Source organism: Mytilus edulis, chromosome 4 (genome assembly GCF_963676685.1).
Source record: "Mytilus edulis chromosome 4, xbMytEdul2.2, whole genome shotgun sequence".
NCBI lineage: Eukaryota > Metazoa > Mollusca > Bivalvia > Mytilida > Mytilidae > Mytilus > Mytilus edulis.
Genome location: NC_092347.1, coordinates 77,988,347 through 78,013,401, shown reverse-complemented (window position 1 = coordinate 78,013,401; position 25,055 = coordinate 77,988,347). Strand labels below are relative to the sequence as shown.

Here is a 25,055-nt window from a genome sequence, read left to right as displayed (position 1 = left end):
TTTCACGAGGTTTTCTGGGTGGTCTCAAAACGGAAACAGGAATGTTGTTGTGTTAAGACGTTCAACAATGATAAATTTTGTCACAATACTGGATTTTTCAAGGACTTCTATCATCGGCAATGGGTTAAACATGAACTATACGCATACATTCTAACTCAGGAATCTTATTGTTTTGTTTATTGCGTGTTCTATTCGTAAAAGACAGGTTTTCTTAAATTCCGGCGAGTGGGAGGTGAATAGAAAAGCCATTGAATATTTCAAAACATGGAAGACCGAGAAAGCATATACTCATCAAATTATTCTCAGTCCTCTATTCCAATAACACCTCCGGGATTAGAAGCAATATATAATGCATGTAGAAGACAATATCAAGACCAACCAAATCCTCTCCAAGTCACAGCATTAGTCAAATATTGGTAAGAACACGACACACCTAGTCTTTTCATTCACAATGACATTGTACATGCAGTTAGGGTAACACGAATGACCGAATAACACTGTTATTATCCGAATTACACTTGTAATGACCGAATAACACTTGAAATTTTGATATTATCACATTGGTGACTTTTGAACATTGATTATTAAATAATAATGTATTATCGGTGAATTTTATAACTTAAAAATGATTTACAAAAAGCAGATAAGTTCATAAAATTAATTGTGAATTTAGTGTGTACATCGAACATGGCGGCCATATACCTTATCGCTATTTGTCCGCCATTACTGGATATCACACAGGTTCCCGCAAAATTTTGACGTCACAATACAAAATATCTGACGCCACAATGGAAAAGTGATTGCTGTATATGCGTCAAAAGTTCCAGCGACCGGGTCAGCCGGGATTAGCAATAAGGTGTATTGTGATTTCTGTGGTGGCCATATTGGATGTACACACTAAACTTTAAAAGTTTTTAACCGGATTTTTGTGACAAAAATGTCGGTTATTGATTTGGGGATGTACGACGGGCGGATGGCAATCAAATTTTGTCCGTGCATTAACTCATGAACTGTTCTACCAAAGCTTCCGAAATTTTAATATGCTGTTACTGATGACAAAATGGATGTCAAGTTCAATAATGACGATTTTGACTTTTACCGTTCAGGAGTTATGGTTCTTGAAAAATTGAAAAATGGTGTTTCCCGTCGTGTCCGTGCATTTTCTCATGAACCATTAACCAAAGCTTTTGAAATTTTTATATGTTGTTACTGATGACAAAATAGAGGTCAAGGTCAATAATGACGATTTTGACTTTTACCGTTCAGGAGTTATGGTTCTTGAAAGATCGTAAAATGGCTTTTCCATTCACGTTGTTGCATTTACTCATGAACCATTCAATCTAAGCTTTTCAAATTTTAATATGTTGATACTAATGACAAAATGGAGGTCAAATTTGATATTGACGATTTTCACTTTCACCATTCATCAGTAATGGTTCTTGTGATATTGCCAGGACACAAATAAATGTTAATAAATCGGGTTTGCTGTCGTTGTGACAGCCTCTTGTTTATGAACTTATCTGCTTTCTGTAAATCATTTATAAGTTATAAAATACATCGATAATATACTATTAATTAATAATCAATGTTTAAAAGTCACCAATATGTGCTAATATTGAAATTCCAAGTGTTATTCGGTCATTACAAGTGTTATTCTGATATTAACAGTGTTATTCGGTCATTCGAGGTACCGCATGCAGTTACATTAGTGTACCAAATATTTCACCCATACATTCGATAGGGTAACTATTAATGTGATAAGGTCATTTGAAACCAAGCCATACATCTCCAATTCTTGATGTTTAGCATACTGACTGTATTCATGTCAGTTATCATGGCCTATTACATGGTCATGTCATTTGTATTTATTATACCTTACATATATTTTAAACAATTCTATTGGGTGAAACGTTATCACGTGACATGGAATAATTCAGTTGTTTTTCATTCAATTGCAAAGAAGGATGAATAACCCTAAAAATTTCCACCAGCGGTGAATAACCCTATTATTCACCGGTGAATAACCTTTTGAGTTTGTTGTTTTTTACTTGAGTTATCTCCCATGAAAATGACGTCACAGACGTAAATAAACAAAATGGCAGCGTTCACGGTAGACTGGAAGCCCACCGAGAGAAGAGAAAATAAGGCATTGGACATGAAAAGAGTGCCAGCAGCCGATGATGTATCTTATAAAAAGGTCCTTTTCAGGACCATCAATATTTTACAAAAAGATTCTACCTTAAGATTGTTGTACATTTGAGAAATTCTAGAACACAAAGCCGTCAAAGGTATTTTTGTGTGTGTTATAAAAAGTCCAAAGAATATAGTAACTAAGTGTTCGAAAGGCCTTTCCACTGTTAGTTCGGTATAATAAAACAATTGTGGCCCCTTAGAATCGATGAATATCCAAAATTGTCAACCCTCAAAAGTTATTTCACTTCGGGCTGCGCCCTCAATGAAATAACCTTCTCGTGTTGACAATTTTGGATATTCACCTCTTCAACGGGCCATAATTGTATAATGTTATTTGAAGAATGTGAACCAGACCAGAATATCTAGGTTTTATAATAGGATTAAATTGGACATGTATGTGCACTTCTTGAGGTACATTGTATCATGTTATCCAGGAGCATCAACTATTGTTAACTGCTCTGGCACTGTCAAATGACTGTCATACATGTATACATTGTATATACATGTATTGTACAATGTTATATTATTCAAGTTTGGTAATTTCATTGTTCACATTGTAAAATAAAGAAACAAGTTTACATAAGATGAAGACTCCTCTGACAATGTACATGTTGATCAAGGCCAAAATGAATTCATTGACCAGCATTAATTTACAAAATCTGAATATACTGCATGCTTAATTGCATACAGATAAAAGCTGTCTCCCCCACTCCACCCATAATTTATACAATATGAAAGCAAGTTTATAAGTAAGTGACCTTCACATTTGAGCTAGAAAACCTTAAAAACTGGACAATACAGTAAACATGGTAAATAATACATTGTAAATTGTAAGTCATTTAAAAAAAGAAGATGTGGTATGATTGCCAATGAAACAACTCTCTACAAGAGACCAAATTAAATGACACAGAAATAATAATTGCACGTATACATGTAGGTCACTGTACAGCCTTCAACAATGAACAAAGTCCATACCGCGTGTTCACTGATCATGAACTTAAAGAGATATGTATTTTAGATTAAAAGCTGATCTGATAGTCAGAGTTTTGGCTCATGTCAGTTAAGATGCTGTTAGATCTAAAAATTAAATAGATGTTTTAGAATTAATTTCATGTTGAAATAATTTGGAAAAAACTTTTATATTGGTGTCACGTCGTCTTCGTTGTCAGCGTCGTCCGAAGACGGATGGTTTCCATATACATTTTGTAAAGGTAAAAAAAAACTAATAACTTTAGTATAAGTAATAAAAATAAATAGAAAAGAATAAAATTTTAACACAATGTTTTTAACCTCAAAAGGAAGCTTGAGATTGATTTTTGGGTTATGGTCCCTAAGGTTCAGAAATTAGGGGTCCAAAGGGGCCCAAAACAAGCATTTATCTAGTTTCAGGGCAATTAAGTTGTGTATAAATATTTCAATTGCTCTGAAATTGTACCAGATATTTGTTTTGAGGCGATTAATATTCAACAGCATTGCTCAAAAGCCAAAAAAAATAATTGTTAAGTTTATTAGACAACATTCATTCTGTGTCAGAAACCTATGCTGTGTCAACTATTTAATCAAATCCAAATTCAGAGCTACATGTATATCAAGTTTGAATGTAGTGTCCATACTTGCCCCAACTGTTCAGGGTTCGACCTCTGCAGTTGTATAAAGCTGCGCCCTGCAGAGCATCTGGTTTCTTATATAAACTCTCATTGTTTTATCACGAATTCGAACAACTTACACAATTACATAATGACAACTATCAAGACAAAAAGAACAGTTGTTAAATCTTTTGATTTTTTTTAAAGTCAGATTTGTCATAGGCCTAAATCATGCTTTTAAGGGCATACGATACAGTTACAGTGGAGGTAATAAGGTTGCTAGCGTAAAATGTTATTTTCGCGATGTCAAACTGTGACATATCGAGAAAAGATGCATTTTTGACTGATTTTTATCATTCAAACTGATTTAATTTGAAAACGAGTGCATGGACCCCTATTTTTTAAAATGACATTTTGTTTCATTTTGCATGGAGATTATGTGGACCAAATTTTATAAAACTGTAAATAGTGCATTTTTTAAAAATTTTGATAAATATACAGCAAAAAATGACGTTTTTTTCTCAATTCATGATCATTTGATAAATATGTGTTATTTCTGAATAAAAAAAATGCATAAACTTTTATGATACTTATAAAATACAGAAATTACAAATTATTTAACAAAAAACAATTTGTGTTTATATTTTAAAACAAAAAAGTTATGGCTTTCTTTCGAAAGGGAAAATACGGCCACAAATCCGAATTTTGAGCAAATATACAAAATTTTGACCTTATTTAACTCAAAAAGTAGCACATGAAGGTAAATTTTGTATTACATATTTGATTTAATCAGGTAAAAAATTAGCCTATATGCAAATTTTCATCAAACTGTAAATACGGGATCAAAACTGTATTTTAAAAGTAAAATAACGTTACAAAAATAATGTGCACTGTACATGTACTTCCATATGGAAAGTCCGTAATAAAATGTCAAAATAAAAAGCTCAAACACATTAAATGAATGGATAATGAATGACTTCTAGCAAGATGTACAATGATGTACTATAACATATGTATATGGACCATAAAGGCAACATAAAATCATGCTTTGAGTCAAATTGACATAATTTTAGATTTTTTGTTCTTTGCATGTTTTTATCATATGGTTTCGAAATAATGGCCCATTGATTTTTATATATTCGTTCCACATGTAACTACTATTATTTCAACTTGGAATTATTTTTATGTCCCTTTTATGGGCATTACATGTACATTGTATGTTATCTGGTCTGTGTCTGTTCGTTGGATCGTTCGTTCATCCCACTTCAGGTTTAAGTTTTTGGTCGAGGTAATTTTTGATGAAGTTGAGTCCCATTAATTTGAAACTTACTTAGTAGATATGATCTTTCCAATTTTAATACCAAATTAGAGATTTTATCCCATTTTCACGGTCCCCTGAACATAGAAAATGATAGTGCTAATGGTGCATCCGTGTACTGTGGACACATTCTTGTTAATTTTGGAATTTGTATAATTTCTTGTGCTTGAAATTTTTAATAAATTCCATGTTTATTCTGTATTATAATGATCTATGTGGTGCACAACACTACCTATTGCAAAGAAGGATGTGCATTTTCAATAGAAAGTACTGGGCCACGAACAACACTATCTACATGTACATCATTACATGTATAAAAAAATACATTTATATTTATGGAAAGTGTAACGCACAGCTCAACATTTGTACATGTAGCAGTATGTTAGGGAGGCAGAACATTTAACACTTTTTTTGCCTGAATTGCTCTGGGTTGGTTCTTCCTATACAAATGTAATATTGAATTTAGATAAATTGTATATTCAACATATTTCAGTACAGAAGTAACATTTAATAAACTTGAGACTATTTGATATAAATGTATATATATATATATATAAGTTGTACTTGTTTCAGTAGAAAAAATAGGAACATATGTTCATACATTTTAAAAAATAGGGTAAATCGTATAGAAATTCTTCGGGTCAAGATTTTATTCAATAGCCATTACCTACATTTGTATCATAAATGAATTGATCAATGGTCTCAAAAGAAAGTGTTTGGCATTCTTTCAAAGAAGTGTAAAATGTATGACTAGAGTTTCAGATATCATTGTTTAAAATCATTTTATTCTTTCTAACAATTTTCCGAGTGGATACATTAAGCTGAATGTACAAATGTACGTAATTTGTGTATGATTAACAGATTAAAAAGAAATGAAGGCAGATATTGTTAGTAATCTTTTGTCTTCAATTTTCATTTCCCATAAATACCCACTTTTATTTTTATGTGTACATTTTAAAAATAATAACATATATAATGAGCAATTTTAAAAACTGCTTATTCATGTACATGAACATACAGTCATACAATAGATTTTCCGGAAAGTTCCTCAACTTGAAATTGCAATCACATAGGTACAGAAGTTATAACATTTTGAATATATATGGAGATCTAGACCCTAGGAACATTTCTATTGCCAGTCCTTTTCCAACAACATGGTACAATGTAATTAAAAAGTCCCTGTTATTGACAGTAATACATCAGTGTTTTCCTTTTTTCACTAAGGTAAGGTGGGTGTTTTAAAAAAATCACTTGCAACCGGGTGTATTTTTAGCTCACCTGGCCCGAAGGGCCAAGTGAGCTTTTCTCATCACTTGGCGTCCGGCGTCCGTCGTCCGTCGTCTGGCGTCGTTAACTTTTACAAAAATCTTCTCCTCTGAAACTACTGGGCCAAATTTAACCAAACTTATTTATTTTTTTATATCTAGTTTAAAAAATGTGTTCGGTTACCCGGCCAACCAACCAAGATGGCCGCCATGGCTAAAAATAGAACATAGGGGTAAAATGCAGTTTTTGGCTTATAACTCTGAAACCGAACCATTTAGAGCAAATCTGACATGGGGTTAAATTGTTTATTAAGTCAAGATCTATCTGCCCTGAAATTTTCAGACGAATCGGACAACCGGTTGTTGGGTTGCTGCCCCTGAATTGGCAATTTTAAGGAAATTTTGCCGTTATATGGTTATTATCTTGAATATTATTATAGATAGAGATAAACTGTAAACAGCAATAATGTTCAGCAAAGTAAAATCTACAAATAAGTCAACATGACCGAAATGGTCAGTTGACCCATATAGGAGTTATTGCCCTTTATAGTCAATTTTTAACCATTTTTCGTAAATCTTAGTAATCTTTTACAAAAATCTTCTCCTCTGAAACTACTTGGCAAAATTTATCCAAACTTGGCCACAATTATCTTTGGGGTATCTAGTTTAAAAAATGTGTCCGGTGACCCGGCCAACCAACCAAGATGGCCGCCACGGCTAAAAATAGAACATAGGGGTAAAATGCAGTTTTTGGCTTATAACTTAAAAACCAAAGCATTTAGAGCAAATCTGACAATTGGTAAAATTGTTTATCAGGTCAAGATCTATTTACCCTGAAATTTTCAGATGAATCTGACAACCTGTTGTTGGGTTGCTGCCCCTGAATTGGTAATTTTAAGGAAATTTTACTGTTTTTGGTTATTATCTTGAAAATTATTATAGATAGAAATAAACTGTAAACAGCAATAATGTTCAGCAAAGTAAGATTTACAAATAAGTCAACATGACCGAAATGGTCAGTTGACCAATATAGGAGTTGTTGCCCTTTATAGTCAATTTTTAACCATTTTTCGTAAATCTTAGTAATCTTTTACAAAAATCTTCTCCTCTGAAACTACTGGGCCAAATTAATCCAAACTTATCCACAATCATCTTTTGGTTATCTAGTTTAAAAAATGTGTCTGATGACCCGGCCATCCAACCAAGATGGCCGCCATGGCTAAAAATAGAACATAGGGGGAAAATGCAGTTTTTGGCTTATAACTCAAAAACCAAAGCCTTTAGAGCAAATCTGACACGGGGGTCAAATTGTTTATCAGGTCAAGATCTATCTGCCCTGAAATTTTCAGATAAATCGGACAACCCGTTGTTGGGTTGCTGCCCCTGAATTGGTAATTTTAAGGAAATTTTACTGTTTTTGGTTATTATCTTGAAAATTATTATAGATAGAAATAAACTGTAAACAGCAATAATGTTCAGCAAAGTAAGATTTACAAATAAGTCAACATGACCGAAATGGTCAGTTGACCCATATAGGAGTTATTGCCCTTTATAGTCAATTTTTAACCATTTTTCGTAAATCTTAGTAATCTTTTACAAAAATCTTCTCCTCTGAAACTGATGGGCCAAATTAATCCAAACTTATCCACAATCATCTTTGGGGTATCTAGTTTAAAAAATGTGTCCGATGACCTGGCCATCCAACCAAGATGGCCGCCATGGCTAAAAATAGAACATAGGGGTAAAATGCAGTTTTTGGCTTATAACTCAAAAACCAAAGCGTTTAGAGCAAATCTGACAGGGGTTAAATTGTTTATCAGGTCAAGATCTATCTGCCCCAAAATTTTCAAATGAATCCGACAACCCGTTGTTGGGTTGCTGCCCCTGAATTGGTAATTTTAAGGAAATTTTGCTGTTTTTGGTTATTGTCTTGAATATTATTATAGATAGAGATAAACTGTAAACAGCAATAATGTTCAGCAAAGTAAGATTTACAAATAAGTCAACATGACCGAAATGGTCAATTGACCCCCTAAGGAGTTATTGTCCTTTATAGTCAATTTTCAACAATTTTTATAAAATTGTAAATTTTTACTAAAATTTTCCACTGAAACTACTGGGCCAAGTTCATTATAGATAGAGATAATTGTAAGCTGCAAGGATGTTCAGTAAAGTAAGATGTACAAACACATCACCATCACCAAAATACAATTTTGTCATGAATCCATCTGCTTCCTTTGTTTAATAGTCACATAGACCAAGGTGAGCGACACAGGCTCTTTAGAGCCTCTAGTTTAAAATGTCCAACCGTTTTTTTTATTTACTGTCATGACTGTGGGTGCACATGGGGGTCACAAAAATAAAGATAAGTATAAATATTCACATTTAATGGAGTTGAACAAACATAAATAGAAGTAGTCATATTAATTGTCAAATATTCTTTGATTGATTTTTTTCAACAATTTATCATCTCTTTTCTCTCTTCTTTCATTTTCAATTTTATGCATCAGCATGGATTTAACAACAACACTTAACTTCTTTGTTTCTTTGTCCACACTTTTTGATATTATTTATCAAAATATGTCTCTTTTTAAAATTTCCCCAGATTTTAAGTGCTAGTCTTTCATTCGACAAGTTTGTTTTGTGCATCTCTGATAACAGATGGCTCTTGCAGGTCTCCCTCCTCCTGCGAATGCAAGGCCTCCCCATCCAGGTTTCTGTCCTGTTTCTTGCTTTTGTGCCGTATTTTTGGCACACAGAACAGTAGTATCCTTCCTCTGTGACTATAAACCATTTGAAGTCTTGCTCATAATTGTCTTCACTTGGGTGTCTTTTCCGTTGTTTGGTTGATTTTTGTTCAATTTCCACAACTTCAACATTACTATCAATTTTATTTAACTTATTTGGTCTGGTATTTTCTTTATCATCATCGTCATCTGCCTTTCATTTTCCCCAATTGATAAATGAAAACATTGAAATTTGACAATTGGACCCCATCTTTGTCAATGAAAACAAATCAGCGAGGCGCGAATAGTATTCAAATTTTAAGGTACAGAATTTTGAAAAAAAAGCCTACCACCTCCTAAAATTGAAAGGTGGTCAGCTTTCAAAAGAAGGTGGTGAGCACACCCGGCTTAAATGCTGAATGAAAAACACTGTACATGTCATGGTAATGTATTAGTATATACAAAATGTAGGCATACATGTACAGTATGGGAGACCCATTCATTCAATATACATGTATATTGACACTTTCCTAGTGAGACTTGATTAATTTTATGCAAATTTGGCCTACAGATCTAGTCCTGCCCTGTTATTGTGTTTTGCAGACTGATCTTAACATACTATCCTACATGCAGAGTCATTTAAACTCATAAAAAAAGGATTTTTGTAGATTTTTGTAATTAGTCACGCCAATATTGCATGAAATTGAACCTGACCTTAAAGAAATTGCAAAAGAAGATTTTTCAGTTTTAATCTTTAGCAATGTACATTGTGTGTGTGTACCCCAAATATACACAGAAAAAAGTCTAACAAAACAATTTGGGAAAGATTAATTCCTATGGAAATCAACATTGGTACAGGGAGATAACTCTTCAAAAAAGGCAGAAATATCAATAAAAAATGTTACAAAATTATAACTTTACCACTTCTATTCAGCAGTATAGATTGATTCTTGAAATGTTAGTCATCTTTAGAGTACATTTGTATAACAAATAACTAGAAGGTGTTTTCATACCTTAAAAAGTGTTATCAAGCTACAAGTACATCCTAGACTTTGTAATTCATTAGTTGACCATTTATTAAATTAACAACATTTCAAGGTATAGAATCTCAAATTTGATAAAAGATAATGAAGCATATTTTCTTCTTTTTGTGGTTTACAGTTTCTTTAAACAAGGTAGATACTGAACAAATATAATTTACAGATAAAAAAAAAATACCAAATTTTCACATTATTATTTGAAATGGTCACAAAGCCACAAATTTGCAATTTCTTTGAAGAAAAATGTGCAAAATGTTTTTTTACATTTTATGAGCAGATTATATGATGTAGCCAAATACTAACCTTTAACCCCATCATATTATATATAACATTTACATAAATAACTTATCATGACCATTAAAAATTTCAGTCATGATTGTTAAAATGGAAAGTACATTATATGTATATAGAATTATAAATTAGAAAAAAATATTTAAATCAAATAAAACTATTTGATGCCGGACAGTGCACTGGGGATAAAGACACATTGTTTATTAATACATATTTATCTTGTTATTTAATAAAAAATGCTATGTTTGATTGAAAACTGATAATTTCACATTCTTCCCATTTTGGGGTATGAAGTATTGATTGACAAATGATATCAGTTGTACTTGCTAACTGTTCTACATCAGACAGCTTTGTTTAATCTTTTCTATTGTAGTTTGCTATTAAATCATTTTAAAGATTAGCTGAAGTATCTGAATAGTAGGCCAAAGTTAAATATTAAATAAACTGAGAATTAAATATTTATGACACCTCCCAGTCAGTTCTGTTTAGAAGATTATCACTCCAATGTCCCCTGCGATGATAAAAGATCACTCCAATGTGGCCTCCGCGTAGTCGCTATTTTTCAATAGAAGCTTTTTAATTGGATCAATTAAGTTAAATGATAGTTTTGATGTAAATAAATTTAATTTTGTCATCAAGGTTGGGAGACCTTCTGTGTGAGAACTAAACAAATACCGATATTTAAGATTATTTATCTCTCTCAGGTTTTGTAAACGCTTCATGTATGACCCTATTGATTTTATAGTGATTTTTATCTCACGCTTGGTGTTTGTATAAATACATGTATCTCAGCAGCTGACGACTCCAGTGACATTTAGAATGGGGTATATACCACATGCGGATATTTGTTATGGTTTTCAATACACATACCCAAGAATCTTGAGGTTAAGAATCCATCAGTAAAAAATAGGTTTGTTATTATTACTTCTGTGTTTCAAAGTTCAAGTTCAAAGCAAATTTATACTTAAATCAAAATTGAATGAGAACTTAAAGGAAGGATGAGCTGGCCTACCCTTTATTGTACAAAAAGGGGTGAGTATATAATGAGAAGAGTTTTTTAGGGGGGGGGGGGTGTTGCTGCAATTTTTAAAGGGAGTATTTTGATTGTGAATGGCAGCATCCCTTCACCCCCTCACCCAACCCCCCCATTCCACTTCTAAAAAAATTAAATTATGACCTATTATTTACAAAAAAGGCCCTCTTCAGATGTAATTGTGTTTATCTACTTGGGACACTAGAGATGGTAATTAATTTAATAGAATCAATAAAAATTGAATGAATTAAGAAAATATGCAGGTAACTTCATAGAGGAGTTCAAGTTTAGTGTGAACACTTTTTTCTCTTTAAAAGAACTTTGAAGTAACTTAAGCTTCTAAAAGTCTTTACATGTTAGGAAACAAACTAATTTTTTCCAATATAAAACTGCTGTCATTTTCATGTTTGAAATATTTTAATAAAGTAATTCATAAAGAATTGAATGTTGACAGAATGTGAAGACATTAAAAAGAGATGGAATTGTAGGTTTCTATAGATATTTAATTTTATAGTTGGAATGTAAACCATAATATCACTGAGGAGGGTAGACCATTAACTTGTAGACTCTATGAGGTGGGAAATAAAATTGAAAAATTGTCTGAACGTATTGTTCTGTCATTCAATAGCAATACAATGTCTTGTTATGGAAATAGTTTCCCTTCAAATGCGGTTTCTATATCTGGTGTGTTTATTAATTTATATTCTAATTTTACCAATTAAAGATACATTTGAATGAGATATAATTGACCAGGTGAATCAGAGAGATTTAAATCCCACAAAGTTTGTTTTTCTATAGGGTCGCGCTTGATTGCATTAAAAACACTCATGCTATTGAAAATAGTGTAAACTATCGTAAGACTTTTGTTTACATGATAGCAGGGGGTCTCAGGCGTTGCCGCTAGGAGAGTTATTTTATTGACACCAATAAACACTAGGGGGTGATCCTCATCAACTGAAACCTTGGGTGGTACACTGTTTCTATGACAACTATCTAAGCTCTTTTAAGGTGGATAAATAAATATTACAGCATGAGTCTTTAAATCAATAATAATTTCTAGCGGAGGTGAACAGTGGTGGCATTGTGTGGGGGGAATTACACGATATTAAATACCTAATTTAAACATTAACGTTCCAAATGGAAGATGAGACAAATATTTTTTAAAACACAGGTATCGGCAAGAATTTAAACACCTGTCGAGGTAGATAGTTCAATGATAAAAGAGAATCAGTGTGGTGTAAGGTTACATGTTGCATGGAATATAAATTTATGGATTATAGATTCGTGAAAATATTTGGAATTAATACTTTTGAATTGTGACGAAAAACAATACTATTCAGTGTTGTTTGGATATTGTCTGTTAGACGACGACATTTTTTGCACATTGCAAAAATGAGAGAAGTTTGTCGATGCCAGTAAGTTTCATTTACTTATTACTGGTATAGTTATTGCAATAATATTTATACATAATTAGTAATAAGTTGTATTATAATCATGATAATGGAAAATGGTTAAGATTTTTTTTTCATGAAATATGTTTTTTTCCAATATTATTTTATATCATGAATGATAGTTGTTTAAATCCACTTTCTGAACTGTGCTACATAAATTACACGACTGCCATTTGTTATAATAGAGGAAGGCAGAATACCTGAAGAGAACCAACGTTTCCTAGGATTTTTTATTACTTCTAAATATGGGAATGATTTTATTTTGATTTTGAAAAATTGCTTACTGTGGAGTGTTCAGTTAACTTTGATTCAATTAATATTAGTTTGTCTTGAAATACTACATTGTATTATATCCGTGACAGTGTATTTTGCTTTTTCTGAACATATATATCAAAAAAGTTTGTTAAATTTTTACTATTATTATTTTTTCATACAAATTTGAATATATTAGTACCAACTGGCTTGAAATCTGGAGAAATATAAAGCTGCTTTAAATTTTAACATGTTAAAATTTGATATTTTTTACTTATAGGGTGTAATCTTGGAAGCAGATTTGACCCCATGATATAACAAAAAATGGAGTTTGCTTTCTCTGTGTTATGTACAAACGTACATGTACATGGTGTTTGTATAATACAATTTTAAAATTTAGTTTTACAAATGTGTGTGTATATAAACACCTAAAAAGTGTACAAAACAACATGAACAACAAAATTAGGAACCATTATTGGTGTTGTTTTGTACATGTTTATATAATTTATTTATTGTGTACATGTATCATTACTCATATCAATCCATGGCCAGCTCCCTCGTGGGAATGAACATTGACTATATATAATGAAGATCATGTAGACTAAAATATTATTTAAATAATTGAAATATTGAAAATAATGTAATCGCTGATGGATTTGTGTTAATTTTGGTAATAGTATTTGTACATTTCACATGTGAATTTATGAATGACATTTTTCTCATTTCAGGCTTGGAGGTCCAGATCCTTTGGACTACATTAGTATGTACTCTAATCCAGGTGATGAAAACCGAGGAATACCTCCCCACTGGCATTATATAAGTTACGGACTGTCAGACTTGCATGGAGATGGTCGAGTACATGAGTAAGTTTCAGACTGAATCAAACTCTTACAATCATCAAACTTGAAGATAAAATGATAAAGTTCATGGTCAGAAAAAGTGGACCAAGGAAATGAACAAAATGGTGTTGTGCACTTGGGAATTTTCCTTGTGACATATAAAACTGATAAACATGCACTAATCTTTGTGTAATCTTTCTGTATAAATGAAGAAGAACCTTCTAGAATTATTTAAATCTAATGCAACAGTATTGGATATTTTGACTCCATATTTCATGAATTTTACAATGAATATAGATTATTAGATATTATAAACATCATTTAGACAAAAGCCTTCATTACCTTTTCTTTATTATTTTATATAAAATTTTAGAATTACTCAATATCTTAATCAATTTACAATATTTTTAGAATAGTCAGGAATTGTTGCTGTTTCTTAGCATATTTTCACACAAAGTTAAATTTTGATATTACAATCAAACTAAAAAAATTGATGTGAAATTTAAAAAATGAAAGGATCGTTAATTTTTTTTAAAGTTAAAATTTCAAAAAAATTGTCACAGTAAAAAGCATTATAATCTACATATACTGCTAATAGAAAATGGGAGAAGAAATTAAATATTTTTATACGCTATATAAATTTGTGAAAAAAAGAGTAAAGGTACATGTATTTCTTTGATCTGACTAATGTGATTTTAATCTTTGCACAAATCTTTCGCTATGTTGTATACTTGATATCTAAAAAAATTGCAACAAGTGACTTTTGTTACAGAGAATCAAACTATTTTTTTTGTCCAATAACCAAAATTAAATTATATAAATAATTATGTTGGAAACAATTACTTTTGTAACAACAAAATTTACAAAACATTTCTCTTGACATGCCAAAGATTGAAATTAATTAATTGCTGGAAACATTTGTTACCAGTAATGGCAGATGAAATCTTAAAAACTTCAGATGATACTTTGTCATGATTGTTTATACAGGTATCAGCTCTTAGATGAAGATGGAAACAAGTAAATTTTTTCTCTCTGAAATTTTATTTTATAATAACTATACAAGTTAAAATGTATATAACAACATGCATCAATTACAAATTAAAGTATCTATTTGTTGTTTTTTTTCAGTCATCAGTTCAGAATGAATGGAAACGAAGGACCAAGTGGATTTGGTTTTGAATTAACTTTTCGACTCAAACGTGAACAGGGTGAAACAAACCCACCAACATGGCCTGCCACTTTAATGCAGGCTTTGTCTAGATATGTGTTCCAAACAGGTAATTTGATATTTTGTCATTTCAGAATCCCAAAGATTCTGGGTAATATGTTCAGGAGTAAGGTAGACACCAAACGCTGTGTTTGGTGACCCACATCTAAATCATTTATGACCCGTAATTTAATGTTATTTTGAAGCTTATTAGTGTATGAGATAAAAAAAATATATACTCATTGTTCTTTTAATTCTGAAACATTTCATTGAATCTTTAAGAGTTTTACAAATGTAGAATAAATAATATCTACATAAACTGAAAGTATTACTTTACAAAATACAAGTGTATGAAACAAATATATGACAATTAAAAAAAAAATGAGACTATTTCTTTTTCAGAAATACAAAATTTGTTGTTTGTATGAAAATAGACTACTATAATACATGATATATAATAACTGAAACATTTTAAAAATAAATTAGAAGTGTCAAGATAGAAATAAATGTACAAGTAATTATATTTATTACCATTTTGACAAAAATTGAATTATCACAACAACAAAAATAACTACTTGCCAGAAAACAAATTGATAAAGATTTTATGTATACTTGCTCACCAACATCATATCAGTAGAAGTATGATTATCAATTATTCCACATTTATGTATGTATTTTGTATGAAGAATATTTTTCCTTGCCTTTTAGAAAATGTATTATATAGTGGTGACCATGTTCCATGGAATATGCCATTGGACGGAAGTGAGTCGAGAATTCAACACATGCTTATGGCAGAAGATGCACAGTTATTACCCATTAGTACACCATTTGGTAGTGTAAATTTTGTACAAGTAAGTTTAATGAATTATTGGTTTTATCAGGAATTAAATGATATAGGGAAGTTGAAGCTTTAAAATTGGTTCAAATTGCAAAATATATTCTGTGATTAAAAATACATGTTTATAAAATGTTCAGATTGTCCGATGGTTTTCAAAATGGTCACATTTCTGACCTGCAAAAAATACTGAATTTATAGTGTTCTAGTCCTTTTTACTGTAGAAATAGTGCCTTTAACAACAGGAATGCATATACTGTTTACATATATACGAAATAAGAAGATGAGGTATGAGTGCCAATGAGACAACTCTCCACCCAAGTCAGAATAGGTAAAAAAGTATGACCTTCAGTATGGATCAGTGCCTCACAATGATCAGCAAGCTGTTAAAGGTCCCAAATAACTAGTGTTATATAATGCAAACAGGAAAACCAATGGTCTTATCTATATAAATTCAAGAAACCAATATGAACCACACCAATAAATGACAACCACTGAATAACAGGCTCCTATACATATACATATACATGTTTTAATTCACTTCAGCCATGAAAAAAATATATCTTTACATTGTTTTTATAAAGCAAACATTAAACATGTGTTTTTAATTAATGTTGCAGATTATTGGATTATGTGAAGAAGAATTAAGGGCAGCTCAGCATTGGAATGGGCCTGGTGTTATAGAGCTGGTTAGATCAATACCATGGTAAGACATGTTAGAACATGATATAGAGCATGGGATACAAATTCAGTGTAATTTGTTGTTATTTAAGTTGAGATTTAAGTAAATTTGATATGAAATACTTAAACTGTAGATTATTTGTGTGGAAGAAAGGACAATCTACACTTTTGCCAAAAAAACATTAAATTTGGTTCTTAAATGTATCTATTTCAAAAGCTGTAAATTAAATGCTAAGTTAAACCAATCTTTTCATTAAAGTGCATTATAGTCTACAAAGTTAGTACAATGATTTTGCACATTTGTTTACCTAATAGCTCCCGGAAAATTTTGGCAGCAACTACAATCCAAAATGTTTGTAAATTTTGTAGTATGTTCTAATTAAAAACATATTTTAAGATCATGGGCTTATTTTAGCCTTTCATGGTCTTACTCCTGTTTAAGCTAGCTTTCTAGCCCCAGATGAGTCTAAACAGAAGCTAGTTAATATGTCATTGCATGTTAAGTGTTTCATATTTATTTCTTTCCTTTCACGTTTATGAAAATTAACACTTCATGAGAACATTAATTTGTTATGGTGTTTGATATTTTAAAACAGTTTCCTTTATGATAAATATAGGTAAAATCAATATCCTGATTCTAACTGTTAAACTCAACTTATAAATAAAATATACATTAAAAAGGTTGAAAAATTGCCCCACATTTATATTAAAGGTCCCCTCCTAACAATATTAAAAAAATGTTTTTGACATCATTATATATCACTTTTTTTTAATGAAGTATTTATAAATTGTTGATAGTGCCTGGGACTTTAATCATTATCAAGCAGTTTTACAAGGATATTTGGAGTGAGATTTTCAGGTTTATCAAATGTAATATATATAATGACATTATTGAGATGATTTAGGCTGCATTACCAGAATATAAGTTTTGTTCAGTAGATTTTTTTTATGCCAGCAAGTAGGTTATCTAAAAAATAAATTACTTATGGAAATTATTTTGAGAAGCGTTGTGCTTTAAACACAGTTTCACATAATTCAATATTGATATATTTTTTTGCACTCTTTGTACCTCCTCTTTAATTTTATAGATCTATTGTTTACAATAGAATAAATAGAAAGTATAGTAAAATTGTGTTATCAAATTGAAACAAAGATTTGTATGACAATAAAAACTAAGCCAATAGATTAAATATTGACCAATTGAATAAGTTTCACTAAAAATAGTTAGCTGATTTTTTCAGAAATGCCATACATTGGTTTAATTAGATTTTCGACCTTGTCTATAATATGATTTGTTATAATTTCAGTGCTGGTGGACCATGGTTAATAACTGATATGAGAAGAGGAGAGACCATATTTGAGATTGACCCACATCTTCAGGACCGAGTGGACCAGGGTATAGAGACTGAAGGATCCAACCTGTCGGGAGTTAACAGTAGATGTTCCTGGGAGGAACCTGGAGAAGGCTCGGAGGATTACTTCAATGAAGATGATAACCACATGCATGAGGAGAGAAGAAACAGTAATGAACTGGACAGACCAAGAATATCAGATTTTGGTAGGTCTTTAGGTTGTTATGGAATAGAAGGGATGTTGTGTATTTATTTAAATCCCTGCACTTTGTTTTAGTTTGTAACCTGGATTTGTTTTCTCTCAATCGATTTATTACTTTTGAACAGCAGTATAATACTGTTGTCTGTATTATTGTTAAATAAATTTGAATCTTTAATGCTGTTCTTCAAAGTCTCCTTTAAACATACAATGCTGAGAACAAAGTCCCATTTGAAAACAAAAGTACTTGCTTGAGTGGACTTCTACATAAAATAAAAATAACACAAACAATTGGTTGCAGACTAGCATCAATAAGTTATAAACTATGACAAGAAATCTTACAAATATTTTCTTGATTTAACTGAAAGAAAATGATGAAAAAAAACCTCCACCTAATCATGCTAATGTAACATTAATGTCTTATTAGTTAACAGTGTTTTGTTTGCTAGTTGATTCATTGATTTTAAAACTAACTATAACAAGAAATCTAACAAATATATTCTCTATTTGACTGAAAACCTCTCCGTAAAAAATTATGTACCAGAAAATGAAGAAAAAAACCCACCAACTTTAATCATTGAATGTCTGTGAAGTTGAAAATATTTGGTTTGTTGTTTCATTCATTTTAAAACTGCAAATTTTATTTTCATCAGTATATATAATCTGAACATTTATATTTTAGATTCAGAACAAATAAAAGCAACATTAAAGAAAGGCTTAACCAGACCAAGTAATTTTGGTAGAAGAGACTCTAGAGAGAATTTTGAATATGAGTAAGTACTTTGCTGATAAAAAAAAATAAAGCCTTAAAACAATATTTCTAAATATATATGTCTTTCCGAAAAGAACACAACTCCGCATATTTATTTAGAAATTGAATTAAAAATTTAAAAATGATAGAAAATTGGAAGTATAGCCTTTACCTAGTTTTGGGAATTCAATATTACACTATTACATTATAAAGTTTTGTGATGATGAATAATAGAAATGTATTTAAGTTAATATACAAAATGTACATGATATATGATCAAAGATTTTAGAGCAAGATGTAAAAAGATAAGTATCTTTTGAAACATATCTCTGATCATGTGATTATGCGACAAGATATAAAGTCTCTGTCTTTTATAACTACAAAAAAAAGGAGATGCGGTATGATTGCCATTGAGACATCTATCCACCAAAGTTGATAAACGTTCATAGACCAAGTACACTTGTGAGATAATTGGGTAAACAAATTGTTTTTTGGAAATTCTTGTGTAAGTTCAGTTTATTTGAGTTTTAACGCTGATTTTCTTATATTTATAGCCGTCAGTCAAGAAAACAGTCATTTGATAGTACATGTTCAGATGGACCAACAGAATTACTACGCACTCGCTCATTAGACGCAGTACATTTAAAATTTAACCTAGAAGCAGGCCAATTACTTCCCTTGGCATTACGTGGCAGGTTAAAGCATGGAAGACATTTTACATTTATGAGTGCTTTAAATGACACTGCTATTACATTAGTATCATTGAGTGTTAACGGTTCAATTGCCGATGAAAACCATCCCTTTGCTGCTCATGGACCATGGTTACAGGTAAGGAAAGGACAACCGAGTTTACTAATGAGTTATTTGTAGAAGAAACATGATTCTGGTGCAAATATAGAATTCATATTCTATTATTCATATGTCTATGATGAGTTTATTTACCATATAAAAATAAGGAGACATGGTATGATTGCTAATGAGACAACTCTCCTCCAAATGCATGTAGAAGGGTGGCAACTAGATCATCTTTAAGCCCTCAACAATGAGCGAACCCATACCAAACAGCAAGCTATGAAAGGCCCAGAAATAACAAATGTAAAACAATTTCAAATACGAAAACTAACAGCCTAATTCATGAATTGAGAAAATGAGATGAGGCAGAAACAATGCTTAAATACAGATACACAAGGTTATGATAGAAAAATAGACAATACAAAGTTAAGTCAATATCAGAGAAAACACTGACCTCAAAACTAAAATTAACTGAAATAATCATTTATGATTTATCATGCAGTTGTTGATAAACAAAACTCCAAAGCTAATGAGAATCTAGACAAGGGGTGACTGGAATTGACTAATGCAGGCTATTATAGGGAACTGCAACAAGATTTTCTGTTCCATGCATAAACAACAATCTGAACAAAAGCACTGTAAAAATTTAAATCAAATCAAGGACAATCAGAATATCAATACCATTGAATTTATATCAAGACTGGTTCAAATTTCAAAGTTCAATATGGTATTATATTCTTGAAAATTTGACATCTTTATTAATTAAAGAGAAAATGTGGAGTGCATGTCACAAGTATGATTTGATTAATCTTTTGTCAGGAGAAAATATGTACATTTGCAATTTGCTTTTTCAGGTATTATTAACAGATGACTTTATAGAAGAAATGAACATGGACATTGAAGAGTTGTTAAACCCTGAAGAGGTATGTAGGTGTAAATCTATAAACAAAAACCTCATCAGGATTTTTATTTTATATTTGCGTCAGACGTGTTTAGTCTACATAAGACTCATCAGTGACGCTCAAATCATAAAAGGTTTTTAGGGCCAAATAAAGTACAAAGTTGAAGAGCATTGAGGACCAAACATTCCTAGATACAAACAAGTTATTCTGAAAATAAAAGTAATTCTTAAAAAAAAACAATCAGAAAAATATGTGATTATTGGAGATTAAAGGTATTAAAATCCTAGAATTAGTTTTGCTCATTGTTTGAAGTTGTACAATGACCCGAAAACGTTTCAATTTTTGTCCTTTAGTCTTTGGTTGTCTCCATAGCAAATACACCACACCTCCTTATTATTTACTGATAATGAATTATCATAAATAACGAATTAACAAAGATAGTTTATATTGAATTGCTGTAATCACTAGCATTCTTTGTAAAAATGGCCATTCTTCTCACTGACTTTTGCTAATCTGTTACATATTCAATAGCTAGTATATGAAGAGACATAATATATTTGTTTTCAATACCCAGTCCTTCATCTCAACATTGAAATATGAGCAGCACAAGTCTTTAATACTGTATGTCACAGTTGTTTTAGCGAAAAATATACATGTTCTTAAGGGGGGAAAGGTTAGGAAGTTACTTTATTAAAAATATTTGACTAAGACAATATAGGGTTATGTTCTTCACTTGAATTATACTGGACTTTACCTTAAATGTCTCTGCTTTTACAATGCAAAACCAAAAATGTCTATTTGTGTGAAGGTAGTCATGAAAATTAAGGGTAGGTGTGGAAGCAAAATACACAACTGCACATATTTGTTTTGCATAATGGGTAACCATAGCACAAAGTCATGTCGTTCCTTTCATACACTTCTTCCTATAATACAAAATGCAATTTGATTTTAGTTTTTCTTGTCTTATGTTTTTTATTAAATGCAAAAAAATAATGTTACTATTTCTGCTTACAGGTTGAATTTCCTAAAACATATTCCTGGCCAGAGAGAAGATTAATAGTGACAATTTTACCAGATGAGGTGTGAGAGAAAATGTTCATGGCATTAAATGTTCTTCGTGGAATACTTGAAATTTGAATGAGAAATGTCTGAAAGGATTAAACCACATCAGTCGTATTGTATCATTGAATAACTTATTTAAAGTGCTATGAATGGGACCATCTAAATGGGATGATCTACTCGAATGAAAGTGCTAAAAGTCAATTACTTCCTGAAAAACTTGTTCATCCACCAGAAGTTTGCTATTATGGTAAATTCAAATGATGTATCGTTATTTTTGTCAGTGTTGTGAAAATGGACGAAGAAAAAATTCCTGTTGTGAAGACAATGTAATTGTATATCAAAACATTCTAAATTTTGATGAATGTAACATTCTGACTACATAGCATTGGATTGGATTTTAGTGTATACACATCTGTTTTCTGACGCCATTGTTCAGAACAAAACATTGTTCATTTATTATTGTCACCTCATGTTATGATATATTTTAAGTGCAATCAGAAAAATAATTTTTTGTACAAAGAGATTACAAATTTTGTATATTTTCACATCTGTACATACATACCTTGCAATTAATTAGAATTTTAGAACAGCTGTTAGATAACAGTGTAGACGACACTTAGCTATAATATATATATATAAATAGATAAATAGACTTTTCTAATTGGTATAAGCTTATCTTGCATATATCTTTACGACAATGCATCAATTTTTTTTCTTTTAAGATTGATTTTGAAATGAACATTTATGAGGAAATCTACTTCAATATATTTAAAAGCAATCATGTCTCAAATATTTAAACGGTCAAACTAGATGAACTGGATAGTTTCTGAAATGCATGGTATAAAAGGATGAAAACTAATCTTCCCTCATTACTTGTGTTATTTTTTTTGTATTGTCCAATTAACTAAGGGAGTTAATTCTGAATTTCCTGAAATGAATAAAAAAACACATTTGTGAAACAAAATTTATATTATACAATTCAAGACATATTCAAAAATAAATGTTTTACAACCACATTATTCCATGTTAAAGCAATTTTATTTGAATGAACCTTTTTGATATAGGTTTAATAAATGGAAATAATTTTAAAGTTTGTTTATTTGATAGTTTAAAGGTTGTAGCTGAAAACACATTTTTTGTTTATTGTATATTAAAATTAAGTAAGAATTAATGTTTTTTAAAACCATTTAATATTCAGTTTTACCTATCTTCTTGATGTTTGGCATTATTGTCTGTTTTGCTTAGCTCTTTAGATATACCAATATGTCCATATGTATAGATATCAGGTTAATTTCCTGTGTATTTGATTTATCTCAGATGTATACATTTTCTATCCAAACAAATCCCTTAAAATATATAAACAAAAGTACTTTTAACTAGATTAAATTAATTTTTTAGACATATATAAGCTGTTTTTATGCCCCACCTACGATCATCTATGATAGAGGGGCATTATGTTTTCTGATCTGTTGGTCAGTTTGTTCGTCTGTCTGTCCCACTTCAGATTAAAGATTTTGGTCATAGAAGTGTTTGATGAAGTTGAAGTCCGATTAATTTGAAACTTGGTTCACATGTTCCGTATGCTATGATCTTTCTAATTTCAATGCCAAATAAGAGTTTCAACCCCAATTTCACGGTCCGCTGAACCCAGAAAATGATAATGTTAGTGTAGGGGATCCATGTACTATGGACACATTTTTGTTTGTTTATGTCTTAATGTTTGTATTTACATTGAATTGGTTGAACCAAATTTTATCTGATTAAAAAAATACTTCTTAAAAGAAATGATTTTATAACTTTTATCCTACTGTGATCTGTCTATCATTTGCTTGATGGGTCATTGATAATTGTTTAATTGAAATGTGCCATGAGATTTTGCTTATAAATTTTTTGACGCAACTATCACCATATGATCACATGTTTAAGTGTCATGGTTTAGTGTAGTCCAGTTTTATTGAGGATCTGATCTAGTTTTGTCATTATTGACTAGATCTAACCTTGTTTTTGTCATTGTTTACTAGGATCTGACCTAGTTTTTGTCATTGTTGACTAGGATCTGACCTAGTTTTGTCATTGTTGACTAGTGCACCTGTTTTTTATAACTTAAATGTTTTAATGTTCAGTTATCTTGAGTAATTTTGTTAAATTTCAAACTTAATGGTCCATTTTTTCCACATTAATCATTGGTTTTTGACAGAATATTTCACGCTTAGTTTGATATGTGTTTTTGTTTTATTGTTAATTGCATTTTAGATGCATAAACATTGTTTAAAGATAGCTTCACATATATGTTTGTTTACATAACATTGTTATCATGTGTTAGTTTCTTGATCTCATGTTTATTTACATTATTATCATAAATTTCAGTTTTCATTAAGGATGCATATTTTTAGTCCATTATTGGTAAAATCACTTTAAAACTCTAAAAGAGAAAGATATGGGAACATTTGATATACTTAGGTATAGTTAGGTAACAAAATCTAATGGATATATTTTCATGGTATCAAGATTTGCAGTACTTGAAAGATTTAATATAATAATATTTCAAAAAAAAAAAAATCTTTAATGAAGGATCTACATTGTAAGTTATAATATTTTGCAAAATAGAAACATTTAAACAAATGTCCACTCTTTTAATTTTTTCCTCAGCTTTAAATCTACCATTATTCATGTTTTAACAGATTACTATGTTAAGATAAAGGAATTTTGGATTCCTGTTTTAATGTTTGATTTAGAAAGTAATACATGTTCAGAACTTCCAAATCAAAATGGTGCATGTGAAAAAATCACAATTTTGACAAGTCATGAGTTGCTTTTTTGGTTTAATTTTAAAAAAGAATCGTAATACATAATGTTTTAACATTTTAATAGTTGTAGAACACTAGTATTATTGCAAATTTATTAATAACATGCATCAGAAACTCAATATTGAAGATTTGAAATATGATTATTATTTATATATGTTTTATTTTGAATTAACTTGAACATTAAATGTGAAAATAAACAGTTCAAACATGATTTTGAATTTTTTCATTGTTTTAAATGCAGACACAAATTAGTTAAAAAAAGAAGAACATCTTTCAGTAGTTCATCAGGTTATAGGAAGACCAAAACTGTCTTATACTCGTAGTATGGTATTCAATCTGAAGGTCAGGCAGGGTAATGTGTGTACCTAATTGGTGTCATATACTTCATTTGGACCTTGATCCCTTAAAGTTCACATAAAGATTTCTTTCTCCATTTTTCCAGATTTCTAAACTGATTCAGCCAAATTTTTGGG

General features: G+C 30.6%; 1 protein-coding gene across 2 annotated transcripts; it reads left to right on the top strand.

Moving 5' to 3' along the window:
- Positions 1-24,793, top strand: LOC139520592 (suppressor of fused homolog). 2 transcript variants are annotated; one of them, XM_071313394.1, is made up of 10 exons: positions 1-416; positions 13,884-14,018; positions 15,123-15,271; positions 15,910-16,052; positions 16,657-16,742; positions 18,025-18,275; positions 18,951-19,041; positions 19,574-19,847; positions 20,666-20,734; positions 21,728-24,793. In XM_071313394.1, exons 1-10 carry the CDS (start codon positions 265-267, stop codon positions 21,797-21,799), a joined length of 1,422 nt encoding a protein of 473 aa, XP_071169495.1. In that variant the 5' UTR covers positions 1-264; the 3' UTR covers positions 21,800-24,793. The 2 variants fall into 2 exon arrangements, with proteins under 2 accessions (XP_071169495.1, XP_071169496.1); XM_071313395.1 differs by lacking the exon at positions 1-416 and adding an exon at positions 12,324-12,867.
- The last annotated feature ends 262 nt before the right edge of the window (positions 24,794-25,055 follow it).